Source organism: Bombina bombina, chromosome 1 (genome assembly GCF_027579735.1).
Source record: "Bombina bombina isolate aBomBom1 chromosome 1, aBomBom1.pri, whole genome shotgun sequence".
NCBI classification, from domain to species: Eukaryota; Metazoa; Chordata; class Amphibia; order Anura; family Bombinatoridae; genus Bombina; species Bombina bombina.
The window spans coordinates 1,289,327,670-1,289,343,288 of NC_069499.1; the positions used below are offsets into that span (position 1 = coordinate 1,289,327,670).

Below are 15,619 nucleotides of genomic sequence, written 5' to 3' on the forward strand. Positions count from 1 at the left end.
TGTGGTACCTCTGAGCCCAGCAGGCTCCCAAACCATCCGGCACCTTGTTGTGTCTGTCCTGCTGTGTGGCCACAGCACACGCCATCTACGGAGTTCCTGTCACTCTGCCAAAAGCTGACTCTGTTCACAAGTCAGCGCCGCTGAGACACGGAACACACGCTTCCCTGCAGAAATCCTGTCTGCTCTGCAAACTCCGGTCAGGTATTTTTTCACTCTATTCCAGAACTGTGATGTTTGGTATTTGTGCCTCCTTTGTTTAACCAAAACTACGAACTACCTTTCTGCATTACTCCATTTAACCCTCAGAGTGTTTATACATTATACCAAGTATTCCAGCATATTTACTTTTGTGTTTTGATTCTCAAATATAGTAAATAAGTTTTTAAGCGCATGTCAGCTTAAATCCTCTTCATTCAATTACTAATAACAAATTCTGCTTAATCCTTTTGCTTCAGACATCTAAGCTATATGTACTGAACATAGGATCAAGCTACAAACATACTTTTATAATTATTATAAATCTGATCATTACAGAATAATCAAGCCTAAAAAAGTGCTAGGATTCACACTGAATTATGGATCCTGCAGCCATGGCAAATTAAATCTCTAGTTTAAACCAGAAGGTAGAAATTTTGGCTCAGGGTTTAACTGAGTTAAAAAATGAAAATAATACATTGAAGCGTATCTTAAATGACTTTGTTACACAAAAGGCTACTGAACACCCTGAACCAAAAATTAACCCTCCAAGTGTCTTTTCGGGTGTTCGCACTCGTTTTCGCGAATTTCGCAACGCCTGTTTACTTATGTTTTCTATGAAACCTAAAACATATTTTTCTGACAGAGTAAAGGTATGTACTGTGATATCCTATTTAAGTGGTGAACCCAGGTTATGGGCTGATAATTTTTTTGAAGTTAATGATCCCATATTAGGGTCTTTGGAGGATTTCTTTAATGCAATGGCCTTACTGTATGAAGACCGCAACACCCAACTTACAGCAGAAAACAACCTGAGAACACTTAAACAAGGAAAATGACCAGTTGAAGACTACGTCGCAGAGTTTCAGCTATGGGCCACAGAGTCTCAATGGAATTCAGTCTCCTTACTTAACCAGTTTCGCCTGGGACTGTCCGAACATCTAAAGGATGAGCTCTCCAGAATTGAGTTTCCAGACACCCTTGAGTCACTTATAAAGATTTCCATATCTATGGATAGGAGATTCAGGGAACGCCGAGCTGAAAGGGTGCCATCAGAAAACTACCCAAAGAAGTTCCACCTACCTCTAGTGGAGAAACCTGCATCTGGTTCTATACCCATGGAAATTGGAACAATAAAGGGACCATTGACTTATGAAGAAAAACAACGAAGAAAGAATTTGAATCTATGCATTTACTGTGGTAACAAGGACCATACTGTATCCACTTGCCCGATTCTACTGCGACAGAAGAGGGGTAAGATAATGATAGTTAACCCCCAAATAAACTCTAAATTGATATCACACTTAACCATTTCATTGTCTTTGCAGTGGGACCAACAACTTCTCCGGAATGAAGCCATGATTGATTCAGGGGCTTTCGGTATTTTCATGGATCAAAGTTATGTTACCAAAAATAAAATACCCTGTGTGTCAAAGCAATTTCCTGTGTATATAAAAGTTATTGATGGTACCACTCATTTAAAAGGTCGAATAACACATCACACTATTCCACTACTCACTACTACTGGTAATGGGCATACTGAATATATCACATTCGATATACTACCCAAATCCATACACCCTGTTATTTTAGGTTACCCTTGGTTACGTCAACATAACCCCAACATATATTGGGCTACTAATACATTACAGTACACCTCTAAATACTGTAACTCTACTTGTTATCCTACACTTTTGTTGAATCACATACAACCTCAGATACCCTCAGATTACATTGAATTCTCAGATGTGTTTAACCTAAAAGAGGCAGAAAATTTACCGCCACATAGGCCATTCGATTGTCCTATAGACACTAAACCTAACACTACTATACCTTTCGGTAAAATATATCCTATGTCTAATAAAGAATTGCAATTCCTTAGAGAATATCTTGACGATAATTTAAGAAAAGGATTTATATCAACTTCCACTTCTCCAGCAGCTGCTGGAATGTTTTTTGTGACCAACAAGGATGGTACATTACGCCCAATCATCGATTATAGAGGTTTAAACGAAATTACAGTAAAAAGCAGATACCCGCTTCCACTCATCCCCGAACTTCTTGAAAGATTAACTGACGCTCAAATCTTTACTAAACTTGATTTGAAAGGCGCATATAATCTCATTCGGATGAGAAAAGGGGATGAGTGGAAGACAGCATTCAAAACAAGATATGGCTTATTTCAGTATAATGTCATGCCATTCGGGTTAACAAATGCACCAGCGACATTTCAATTTTTCATTAATGAGATATTCAAAGATCTATTAGACTCTTGCGTAGTGATATATTTAGATGACATCTTGATTTATTCGAAATCCATGACTGAACACATTAAACACGTACGTTGGGTATTAATGAGATTAAGAGAACATCATCTTTATGCAAAATTAGAGAAGTGTCAATTCCATGTAAAGACAATCAAATTTCTGGGTTATATCATCTCCCCAAATGGAATAGAAATGGACCCTGACAAAGTGAAGGTTGTTCTCGAATGGCCCGTCCCTACCAGTTTAAAGTCTCTGCAGAAGTTCCTTGGATTTTCCAACTTTTACAGAAGATTCATTCAGGGATATTCATCCCTTGCTCAACCCTTGACTAAATTAACAGGAAAAAATAAATTTCATTGGACGAAAGAAGCAAATGATGCTTTTGAGCATCTGAAAAGACGTTTCACTACAGCGCCAATTTTACAGCTACCCGATCCTGAAGCAAATTATACCTTAGAAGTGGATGCCTCAAACATTGGGGTTGGGGCCATTTTATCCCAACAACGCACGGAATCACAGGAAAGACACCCTGTTGCCTTTTATTCAAGACTTTTAACACCTGCAGAAAGGAATTATTCAGTAGGTGATCTTGAACTCCTGGCAATAAAGGTTGCCATGGAACACTGGAGACATATCCTAGAAGGCACATCCAAACCCTTCCTAGTTTTAACTGACCACAAAAACTTACAGTACCTTAAAAGAAACAAAACGTTATCCTCACGACAAGTCCGTTGGTCTCTTTTTCTTGATCGTTTCAATTATCTGATACACTACAGACCAGGATCAAGAAATACTCAAGCTGATTCTCTATCCAGAATTTTCCAAAATATTCCCGAAAAAGAAGAGGTGCAAAATATCATACCTCCACATAAATTCTTAGCCTCTATTACTTCGTTTCATTCTGATCTATTAACAGCTCAACTTACTGATTCAACAATTCCTACATTATGTAAAAAAGATTTGAAGACTGATTTGTGGCATTATGGAAAATGTCTTTATGTACCACCAACACTGAGAAAACATTTACTTCAACATTTCCATGACAATCCTTTATCAGGACATCCGGGAATATCTAAAACCCTGGAATTGTTGAACAGAGAATATTGGTGGCCCAAGATGAAGCAAGATGTATATAACCATATCACAGATTGTCACGTTTGCTCCCGAAACAAAAGAGTAGCACATAAACCATTCGGTTTATTGAATCCGTTACCCATACCAGACGCACCTTGGCACATGATATCGATGGATTTCATCGTAGAACTACCCCCCTCAAAAAATCATACCTGTATCCTAGTTGTTGTGGATCATCTTACTCGTATGGGACATTTCATTCCCCTTAAGAAGATACCTACTGCTACAACTACAGCAAACTACTTCATTTCTGAAATTGTGAAATTACATGGTCTACCTCTTTCTATAGTTACTGATAGGGGTACACAGTTCACCTCCAGATTCTGGAGGGAATTGTGCCGTTTGATGAAAATCTCACCCAGATTCACAACAGCTTTTCCCCCACAATCTAATGGTTTAACAGAACATTTAAACCAAACCTTGGAACAGTATCTCAGATGCTATATCTCACAAGTTCAAGATGATTGGATAGACTTGCTTCCAATGGCGGAATTCGCCTATAATAATTCTGTTAACACCTCCACTAAAATGTCACCTTTCTTTGCTTCTTATGGATACCATCCGAGAACGATACCCACAGTTAACATCACATCTACCTCTCCTTATGCTACGGAGTATTTCACCGAATTGAAGAAATCTATACCTCTTTTGAAAAAACATTTGGAAATTGCGAAAGAGACGCAAAAACGTTACTTTGACCAGAAGCATATGCTTCCTCCTCCATACAAACCTGGTGATAGAGTATGGTTGTCAACCAAAAACTTAAAACTAAAAGTGCCCTGTAAGAAATTGGCGAACCAGTTTCTTGGGCCTTCCCGTATAAAGAAAATTCTAAATGCTAACGCAGTAGTTCTTCAGGACATCTACGAATTCATCCATCATTTCATATATCTCTCTTAAAACCTTATTTGGGTACTTCGGATTCTTTAAACGAGGAGGTTGATTCCAATACCTCTTTGTGCGTTGACCAATCTGAGTTTGAAGTGGAAAAGATCTTAGATTCCCGCAACCATTGGAGACGGGTGGAATATTTAGTTCGATGGTTTGGATATGGTCCCGAAGATGACTCCTGGATACCTCTGCGTGACCTACACGCTCCTGATCTCCTGAATGAATTTCATCGTCTTCATCCTACCAAACCTGGTTCGGTGCCCCTGTGAGGGACACTTTGAAGAGGGGGATGTGTCATGATTCCACCTTTACTCATTGCTGTCCACCTTATCAATTGCTCTATATAAGTCTATCACAGACACCTGTTCAATGCTTGATTATTGTTGTGTGAATCAGATGAACTTCCTGCATTCAGCTACTTTTCCTCATCAAGCCTAATCCTTGCTTTGTGCAGTCACCATATCTGACTATTTTTTGTGCATTCATATCCTATTCAATCCGGAATCTACTCAGTAAATCTGAAACAGGTAACTACCTTGCCGTTTCCCATAGCTGACTCTGCTGACGTCATCACTCTCAGACTGCCAGCTGAGTCACACACTTGTCTGTGGTACCTCTGAGCCCAGCAGGCTCCCAAACCATCCGGCACCTTGTTGTGTCTGTCCTGCTGAGTGGTCACAGCACACGCCATCTACGGAGTTCCTGTCACTCTGCCAAAAGCCGACTCTGTTCACAAGTCAGCGCCGCTGAGACGCGGAACACACGCTTCCCTGCAGAAATCCTGTCTGCTCTGCAAACTCCGGTCAGGTATTTTTTCACTCTATTTCAGAACTGTGATGTTTGGTATTTGTGCCTCCTTTGTTTAACCAAAACTACGAACTACCTTTATGCATTACTCCATTTAACCCTCAGAGTGTTTATACATTATACCAAGTATTCCAGCATATTTACTTTTGTGTTTTGATTCTCAAATATAGTAAATAAGTTTTTAAGCGCATGTCAGCTTAAATCCTCTTCATTCAATTACTAATAACAAATTCTGCTTAATCCTTTTGCTTCAGACATCTAAGCTATATGTTCTGAACATAGGATCAAGCTACAAACATACTTTTATAATTATTATAAATCTGATCATTACACTACATTATATATATATATATATATATATATAATTATATTTGAATCACTCACTGGACTGTAGGCAAATATCTGGCAGTCAAGGAGTTAATATAGCTTCTTTAGGACAGAGGTCTAGCTGAAGCAGCAACAGAGTGAAGGAATGTTGTGCTGCCCTGTGTCCACAGTCCACCATTCATATCTTATGCAGGAGGAAGGAACTTGACACTGAAATAACTGCAGGGAGACAGGGTGATAGTACCCACTACTACCATCTGTGCATATGACCCAAGGAGGGGGACTTGTGTGCGTAGATAAACGTGTACAGGAGTAATATTGTTTTACAAAACTGAAAATATTCCCATATATAATTTATAATTAACAGAATCTCAAGAAAAGGATCAACATACCTTTAATATAAATAAATAAGCCAGGCACAGTATTCTCAGTCACTAACAGTGAGCCGTGTCAAGTATCAATCAATCATAATACTAAGTATGGTTGTTGTAAGATCTTTTATTATTAATAACTAACAGGCGCTAGGTGTAAATTTTCTTAAACACTTTTATTATTAAGCCAGGCACAGTGTTCACAGTCACTAACAGTGAGCCGTGTCAAGTATCAATCAATCATAATTTACTAAGTACCCTGTTGGAACTTGTGAAGACTGAAGTGACAGTGACTTACCGTTACCCCAGAATCAGATCTTGAAGTTGACTGACTTGTCACCTGGTCTTTACTTTGCTGCCAGACTGCTAGTCCACTGAGTGCCAGACAGACAGCCAGTGCCTGCTGGTGTTGCTGCTCCTTACCGCGCTCTCTTCTCTCCTGCACACAGCACCACTGGCTGGCTCCTCCCTCTTCCTCTCCAGTCTCTGGCGGTCATGTTCCTTGTGCTGCCTGTGTAGGATGTGACCTGGCTGGAACTGGAGGAGGCGGAGCAAATAGTACCAGAATGCATGCTGTGGTGCTGCGTCTCCATCAATGTGGTGCTGTAAATAAATCCGGGGAGGTGCGCTGCCGTTGCACATATTATATCACTCTCAGACTCATTATTATCAAAATAAAAAAAAATGGCCCTTGAGTAAAACAATTTAAAAAAAAAAGAATCTATCAGTTCACACAGTACTCCAGAAATTATGTAAGCGCCGGGGCTGGCGGCTGGGGGGGTACACGGGGGGAAGCCATATTCTAAGGGGGCAAATGCCCCCCCTTGCCCCCTGTAGTGACGCCACTGTCTGACTACCAGCTCTGGTTTTGATTCCTGGCTTGTTATTTGTTTTATGGACTTTGTATTATTTTTTGCTATTAATAAAGGTGTGATTATTTTTGCACTTCTCGTCTCAGTCTGATTCCTGGCACCCTGACACAAGCAAACAGATCACAGGTGAGGATGGTTACCTTTAATAGCCATTCAAACCCCTTTGTGTCAACTTGTGTGCATGTTATCAGGCCAAAATCACCAGGGTATGTAAACTTTTGATCAGGGTCATTTGGGTAGTTTCTGTTGTCATTATGATTTAAAAAGAGTAAATACAGTTGATTGATAACAAATGGCTTCAGCCAAACGCTAACCATGAGTGAAAGAAAAGTTTTTGTGTTATCATTCATATTCTCTGAAAAATGGCCAAGAAATCATAAATTCTGCCAGGGTATATAAACTTATGAGCACAACTGTAAATACATAAATACACACGCATATAGATAGATAGATAGATAGATAGATAGATAGATAAATACACCCATATTCATATTTAGACATATATGTATACAATATAGCCCTTTCCAGTCAGATACCTTGTCATATACTATATACATTTCAACCCTATGAAAAAATGTATTAATATTTATATGAATAATTTGTATCTGGTAGTGTATATTTGAGTTTAACACTTTATTTTAATGATTTTATGTTGTGTTTGGTGTACATTTTTTTAGCCCTTACACTTACGCTAGATCTTCAGTCAAGTAAACCTGACACACACTAATTTAGTTTCTATTTAATATTGTGGGGCCAAATTATCAAGCTCCGAATGAAGCTTGATGCCCCTGTTTACTGTCGCTGCTCCATAACTTGTCCGCCTGCTCTGAAGCTGCGGACATCAATCTGCCCGATCCTATTCGATCGGGCTGATTGACACCCCCTGCTAGTGGCTGATTGGCCGCAAATCTGCAGAGGGCGGCATTGCACAAGCAGTTCACAAGAACTGCCTGTGCAATGATAAATACTGACAGCGTATGCTGTCGGCATTTATCGATGTGCGGCAGACATGATACGCTACATTGTATCATGTCCGCTCGCACTTTCTTAAATCGGCCCCAATGTATCTAATTTCAACTTGTAATATGCGCAGAAGTTAGCAAGGATGCGATATTGCTCATCGCGACCTGAGCTAACTTTAGCTCGCCACTTGTTAGCTAGCCCTATGTGTTTTACACTATAAAAAAGCAGATAGGTTTCTGTTTATAAACTTTAAAGTTTATACTCTTTATAAATTCTTAATATAGTTTTAACTTTCTTTCTTTTTTTTTCTTTTTTTATGTTTTTACTGTGTTTGTTCTTAGTGCCGCATATGGAAATATCAGCAAATCTAGAGTAGGGAGAAAAGTCAGCTCTTTATAGTGGTTTTGCAAAGTAAAGTTACTTTACCAGTGGTTTAACGGTATCAGGTTTATTAACCATCTGTGAACTTTAGCTTAAAAACTGTTAAACCATGATAAAAGAAAGAGGGTCACAACATTGTTTCATGCAACTACCAGTCTGTTCTCATTTTCTATTCATATTTATTATTGTTTATTCCTCTTAAATGTAAATGCAATCTACACTACATATAGTTATGATTCTATTAATATAGTTTTATGTTTGCCATACAATGCATTCTTTTATCATTCTAAAATAAAGTTCTATTACTTATTAGTATAATTACATTATTACATTAGCTTTATATATGGTGTAAGGTTTTTGAGTTTTCTAACCATTTAGATAGAGAGGTTAACCCTCTCTTGTACTAAAAGGAAAACAACTTTACAGCATCATGATGCAGTATGGGCCAGATAACAAATGGATTCTTTTAGTAAGATAATAGATTTCTATGAGGGTTTACACTAAAATTCACGTTCTAAGCCTATGGAGTGCACACAAAAAAAGTAAAGAGGTTGCTAGTAAAGTTATTTGCTATACACCTTCCATGTGGTTAAATTCACAATAGCAAGCAATAATAGTTGAATCCCTGTTTTTCAAAAGCAATAAATACAAAAGTGGTATTTCATATTTTGCATGAGCGCAACACCTAAATCAATGATTTGTAATACAAGAGCACTACTACTGCTTCACCGTTGAAAGTATAGGGCCACTATGTATTGTTTGTGTTAAAAACGCTATCAGGTATTGCATTTTAGTCAACAACTTTTAATGTTCGGTAGTATGTTATTGTTTGCTCAAAATAGTGCGGCATGCAATATCAGTTGCACTTGAACTGTAATCAAAGCCTATATCTTTAGCACAGGTTTATTTTTTAATGTTTCTTTTTTATGCTGATATATATATATTATCCCATGCAAGTTGTCGATAAAGCTTTTAGGGAAGTTCTCGCAATGGATAAGAAATGTTTATTCCATGCTAGGCTCAGGAAAATAATGTAGAAGTTTAGTGTTTATTACTAAGTATTCCAAAAGGTTTTCTGAAATGTGTTGAATTATTAGGAAATTCTTACTGATTCTCTTTTGGTGATAAATAACTCAAACAGTTATGTACCCAGGAAAGTTGTCTTTGTTAAATCTTAGTATCGGAAAAGTAACATGTCCAAGTATATTAAAAATCTTGACTATCGTTAGTTCCTGGTTGACTCTCAGAAGTACATTTTCCTGTGGGAAAACCCTCTGCTAAGCCTTTAAAATGATCAAAGTGACCTTGGTTCCTTTTTCTCCCATGTTTACCAGAAAGCAATTTGAAACAAATAACTGCTCTGCTTTACCTTTTTAGCTTCCCGTTTACTTCCTGTAAAAAGCAAAATGCAGGCGATTATATCACTAGAAATAATCCTTGCTCAACCATTTCCCATTACTTTATAGAAATACATTTTCATGGATTGCTATAGAAGTGGAGATACATTGGATTTTTGGGTGGAAAACAAAAGGACCTAATAGATTTAATTCTGAATGTAATGTTATTAATTAATGAACGTGAATGATTATGGGCCAGATAACAGGTGACACACTAATTTTTTTGGCACTCAAGCGCTAACAGCCCTTGAAGTAAAAAATGAGTGCACCCAAATTAGCTTGAAAGTTGAAAGTAAAAAGGAAGTGTTGCGAAAGTGAAAGACCAAGCTGACTTCGGCTATAGCAACCATGCTAACTCCTTTCCCCCATAGACTTCTATGGGGCACGCTGAAGAAATGCCTATTAGTTATCGCTCACGTGCTAACCCAACACTGCACTAGATCAACTGCGCTAAAGCCCAAGGTGCGTTAGAAATACCTTACATTCCTATGTTCTTCAAATAGAAGAAAATGTTCTTTTTTTATTTTTAAACAGATATTTCTAAATATATCTGATTATTTGTTTGTAAAATATATATCTATACCTTTATATCTATATGAATATATACAGATATATACAGAAACATCTATTTAAAAATAAAAAGAACATTTTCTAAGTGAAGAACATAAGAATTTAAACACATTCAAACAGGTTAAAAATTAGGCATGTGCATTTGCATCATTTGTGATGATCTGAATGCAGAAGAAGGCAGCCGCTCACGATATTCAGCTATTTTTGGAGCTGGATTTTCTCTTGGAAAAGTGCAGCACACTAAGATCTGGATTTGCACAGACTTAAGTGTGTTAAATTTTAACAAGAAGAAATCCAGCTCTGAAAAAAGGCCGCCTTCTTCTGCATTTGGATCATCACAAGTGATCTGAATAGACATGCTTATTAAAAATGAATAAAAAGGATATTGCATGTTTAAAAGTATTTGACTAGGAAGGGCTCAAAAGTCTATATATGTTTTTATTAAAAGTATGTAATACTTATGTTTTTGATGTTTTGTGAATTTTTTTTTTTAACCCTAACACTTTACTCTAAATATTCTAGCAAAGTTTTGTAATATATGTAATATAAGTTAGCGCGTTCGTGATCTCCATTGAAAGTATAGGTTGCGCTAGAGTGATGCCGGCCGCACTAACCGTTCTCTGGTAAATGTGATTTACGATGGACTTGTAATATCAAGTCACATGCTAATATTAGAGCAGTTAAGCAATATCGCTTTTAGCGTGCCGACCTATCATTAGCATGCCACTTGTAGTCTGGTCCTATATATTTATGTGTTTCCATTTCTTGTGTAAATCTAATTTGAGCAGGTTATTTGTTTAAACCTATTTATAATATTTATAATATTTATGTATTTGTGTATTAATGGTATTGATCCAAACCAATGTTTGTTATTTTCTTTCTCTTGTCTTCACATTAGTTACTACTAGACCCTTCTACTATTGATTATTTTAATAATTGAGTGCTTGCCTTTACTTTATGTAATGGGCCAGTTATCAAAGAATGCTTGGACAGGTTCTTATCAAATTGTGTTATTATAGTGAAACATTAAAGTCTATGGGGCCGATTTATCAGTGTCTGGTGGACATGATACGTTGTAGCGTTTCATTTCCGCCAGACATCGCTAAATGCCGATAGCATACGCTATGGGCATTTAACATTGGTGAACTGCTTGTGCAATGCTGCCCCCTGCAGATTTGCGGCCATTCGGTGGCTAGCAGAGGGTGTCAATCAAACTGACCGTATGCGATCGGGTGGATTGATGTCCACAGCCTCAGAGGCAGTGGACGAGTTAAGGAGCAGCGGGCTTAAGACCACTGCTTCTTAACTCCTGTTTCCGGCGAGCCTAAAGGCTCGCGCGGAAACAGGGGTATTTGGCCCCATTCGGGCCATGATAAATCGGCCCCTATGACAACATTATAGCCAAGTAGAGCCAAAACTAGTTTTTCTTCTTGATTTGGTTCATTTCATTTTTACTTTAGCTATTTAGATACCTTGCAAGCCTGGCTTGTTTGGTTTTTTTTGTGTGCTTTTTTAAAGGCTTCAAGCAGATTTAACCTCTGAGTACTAACACTGGTAGTCAGACACTGTCCACTAAGCCACATGATTTTGATAGTTTCTCAAACTGTATATGCCTAGAAATACTATTGATGGTTGTGACATAAGAGCCGTGTAGGTAATTGAGATTTACGGCACATTTATGTATGCTTAAAACAAGGAACCAGTGGCGTCACTAGGGGGTGCGGGCCGCACCCGGGTGACACCCTCCAAGGGGTGACACCACCAGAATTATTTTTTATTTTATTGAAATTCAAAGAAATACAATGTAGAGATGCATAGATTTTGTTATTAGAGGGGCCAGCATTTGTGAACATAAGTGGGACTGCGGAAGTTGTAGACACTTAATTGTTTTGCCCCTTGAGACATGAATGTTGTGGGCATGCTGTGGGGCTTGCGAAAGTTGCGCTGCTAGCCTAAACCTGCCTGCCTATCTGTGCTCACTGCTCAGTGACGTGTGGAGCAGTGGAGTCACTCACTGCTGTGCTCTCTCTCTAAACGGGAACCGGGAAATCGTGAGGGGGATGCCTGGCACCTGCCCGCATGACTGTCTGACACTGTCTCTAAAGTGAAGGAGTCACGTATGATGCCCACCAGACCGGTACGGTTACGGTACACTAAGTGCACACTGAAGAGGTAGGATGTCTAGGGGGTGAGCAAAGTGCAGTGGTGATTGGCCATAAGAAGCGGTAGGCACGTGGCCCGAGGCTGTGCACTGACAGACTTGGAACAGAGTCAGAGAACAGAATTTTCATAGTTTGCGCTCCTAAACCTTTTCTTTAGTGATTTATTTTTAGAGTGCTCTGTTTATCTTTCATTTGATGCTCTGCTGAGCCAGGGAGCAGCTCTAGGCATGAGCTTTATAATTAATGCAGTGCAGTTTACATATTTTGTATGTGTGTGTGTCTGAGTGTTTTTGTGTGTGTGTCTGAGTGTTTTTGTGTGTGTGTGTCTGAGTGTTTTTGTGTCTGTCTGAGTGTTTTTGTATGTGTAAATAAAAAGAGAGAAGCGCTCAACCTGGGAACGAACAATAGCATAATAGCTTGTTCTATGGCAAGTTACCACCCTAGAAGCAGCCTCTTTTTGCTCAATATGTGCCTTTCACAGAGAAGAACCTTCCTGTAGCATATCAGTCTGATCCTGACTTCACAGTGCAGTCCAGCCCCGAAATACCAGGCAATCCCTCTCTGAACGAGAGAAATAGCAAAACCTCAGACGTACATTTCGGCCTATTGTGGGCCTCGTCAGTGAGGTGCAGCCATATCCCTCTAGGCACACTGAGCAGCGGGTCCATGTCTGGATTACCGCATCACGCTTAGGGAGACTTCCCTAAGTGTCATAATTTGCGTAAATAAAAAGAGAGAAGCGCTCAAACTGTTCTTGTATGTGTGTCAGAGTGTTTTTGTTTGTGTGTCAGAGTGTTTTTGTGTGTGTGTCAGAGTGTTTTTGTGTGTGTGTCAGAGTGTTTTTGTGTGTGTGTCAGAGTGTTTGTGTGTGTGTCAGAGTGTTTTTGTGTGTGTGTCAGAGTGTTTGTGTGTGTGTGTGTTTTTGTGTGTGGGCCTGAGTGTGTTTCTGAGTGTTTGTGTGTGCATCTGAGTGTGTTTTTAAGTGTGTCTGAGTGTTTGTATGTGTGTGTGCCTGTGTCTTCTTTCTGGGGGGAGGGGGGGTGACACCATAACTTACCACACCGGGTGACACCAACCCTAGTGACTCCACTGAAAGGAACAAAAGTGAATTTCATATCATTTAATATCATATATCATATAATTTATACATCCCTAGTTTTATATTGAGATTTAGTCAGTAAAGCACAATAGATTAATAACAAAAAACAATCCATTTGATCAGATCACTGCTATACATGGTTTGTGGAGAATTATTTATTTTTAAAATACAAATTACTGTATATTTACTGAACAATTTACTAGAATCCACTGATTCTACATTTTAATAAAATATATTTTAACATTTGTGATGCCAGTGTGACATTATTCACTTGCAAATGAAATAAACTGTGTTTGCTTCTTTCAGGTTATGCTTTTCTGGTGCCCGAGAAGGTCACTTACCCAGCTTACTCGCAATGATCCATTTTAAATATTGCACTCCTGTCCCAGCTCTGCTAGTTTGTGTAAGTTCAACCATTTTTACAAAGGCTTTCAGCTTATCTAGTGCTCTGCTTTCTGTCTGTGGGCCAGGCTCATGGTATCTGATAGGACTGTACCATCCACTGATACTGAAATATAATGACTATGTGTGAGGGGCGAGCAGGCACTAAGTTAAACGCGGACCAACAGTTGCATCTTTCTCACGCTCACAAAACCACATAACTTATGAGTGTACTGTAATATTTAAAATACATTGTAATATTTTTTTACTTTTTCTAATCCTAATATCTAAATGAAAACGTATACAATTCACAGATAATGGGGCCTATTTATTAATGTGTGAGCGGACATGATCCGATATTGCAGATCATTTCCACCGCACATCGATAAATGCCGAAAGCATAGGCTGTCAGCATTTATCATTGCACCAGCAGTTTGTGTGAACTGCTGGTGCAACGCTGCCCCCTGCAGATTTGCAGCCAATTGGCCGCTAGCAGGGGGGGTCAATCAACCCGATCTTATTGGATGATTTCCGGCGACGTCTGTCCGCCGCCTCAGAGCAAGCGGACAGGTTATGGAGCAGCGGTCTTTAGACCGCTGATTCATAACTTGTGATTCTGGCGAGCCTAAAGGCTCGCCAGAAACACGGGGCTTCAAGCTCCATACGGAGATTGATAAATATGCCCCAATATGTGAATAACTTAGGTGAACTGATCAAGGGAGATAAAGTAATGTAATACAGACTTAAAGGGACACTGAACCAAATTTTTTTCTTTTGTGATTCAGATAAAGTATGCAATTTAAAGCAACTTTCTAATTTACTCCTATTATCAATTTTTCTTCATTATCTTGGTATCTTTATTTAAAAAAGCAAGAATGTAAGTTTAGAAGCCGGCCCATTTTTGGTGAACAACCTGGGTTGTTCTTGCCGATTGGTGGATAAATTCACTCACCAATAAACAAGTGCTGTCCAGTGTTTTGAACCAAAAATTGTCTGTCTCAGCTCAGATGCCTTCTTTTCAAATAAAGATAGCAAGAGAACAAAGAAAATTTTATAATAGGCGTAAATTAGAAAGTTGCTTAAAATTGCATGCTCTATCTGAATCATGAAAGAGAAAATATGGATTCAGTATCTTTTTAAAGGGGCATTTTACCCTACAATTTTCTCCCTTCTAATGTGTTCCCAAAGATACATTTTAACTTCTGGAGTGTATTAAACTGATGCGAACAGCTTCCCTTTATTTTGTAATTTTGAAACAGCTGCTTTTGCCTGTTAAAATCACTACATATACTAAAATGTGATAACTGCAGCATTCTCTATAGAAATGCAAAGAAAACAGGAGGCAGCAAGATAAATTATCCTCCCAGGAAAGGTAGGAGAGAGAGAGAGAGAGAGAGAGAGAGAGAGAGAGAGAGAGAGAGAGAGAGAGAGAGAGATTTCTATATGAAGTATCTGTTTTTGATTATTTAAAGGGACATGAAACACAAAAAATTTATTTCATGATTTAGGTAGAATATGTCATTTTAAACAACTTTCAAGTTTATTTGTTTGTTGAAGGAGCAGAAATGCACTACTGGTTTCTAACTAAACACATGGGAGAGCCAATGCCAATAGGCATATATGCAGCCACCAATCAGCAGCTTGCACCCAGGTGCTTTGCTGCTCCTGAGCTTACCAAGGTAAACCCTTCAACAAAGGATAACAAGAGAAGGAAATCAATTAAATAATAGAAATGAATTGGAAAGTTGTTTAAAATTGTATGCTTTGTCTGAATCATGAATGTCTAAATATGACTTTACTGT

The 15,619-nt window shown here is 38.5% G+C and overlaps 1 protein-coding gene across 1 annotated transcript in view; it reads left to right on the forward strand.

Moving 5' to 3' along the window:
- Positions 1-15,619, forward strand: part of SLC7A10 (solute carrier family 7 member 10) — a 171,221-nt gene that overhangs the window by 147,880 nt on the left and 7,722 nt on the right. The window contains exon 8 of the mRNA XM_053695063.1: positions 13,743-13,839. Within this exon, the coding sequence (XP_053551038.1) occupies positions 13,743-13,839 (97 nt within the window). The remainder of the gene's footprint in view (positions 1-13,742; positions 13,840-15,619) is intronic.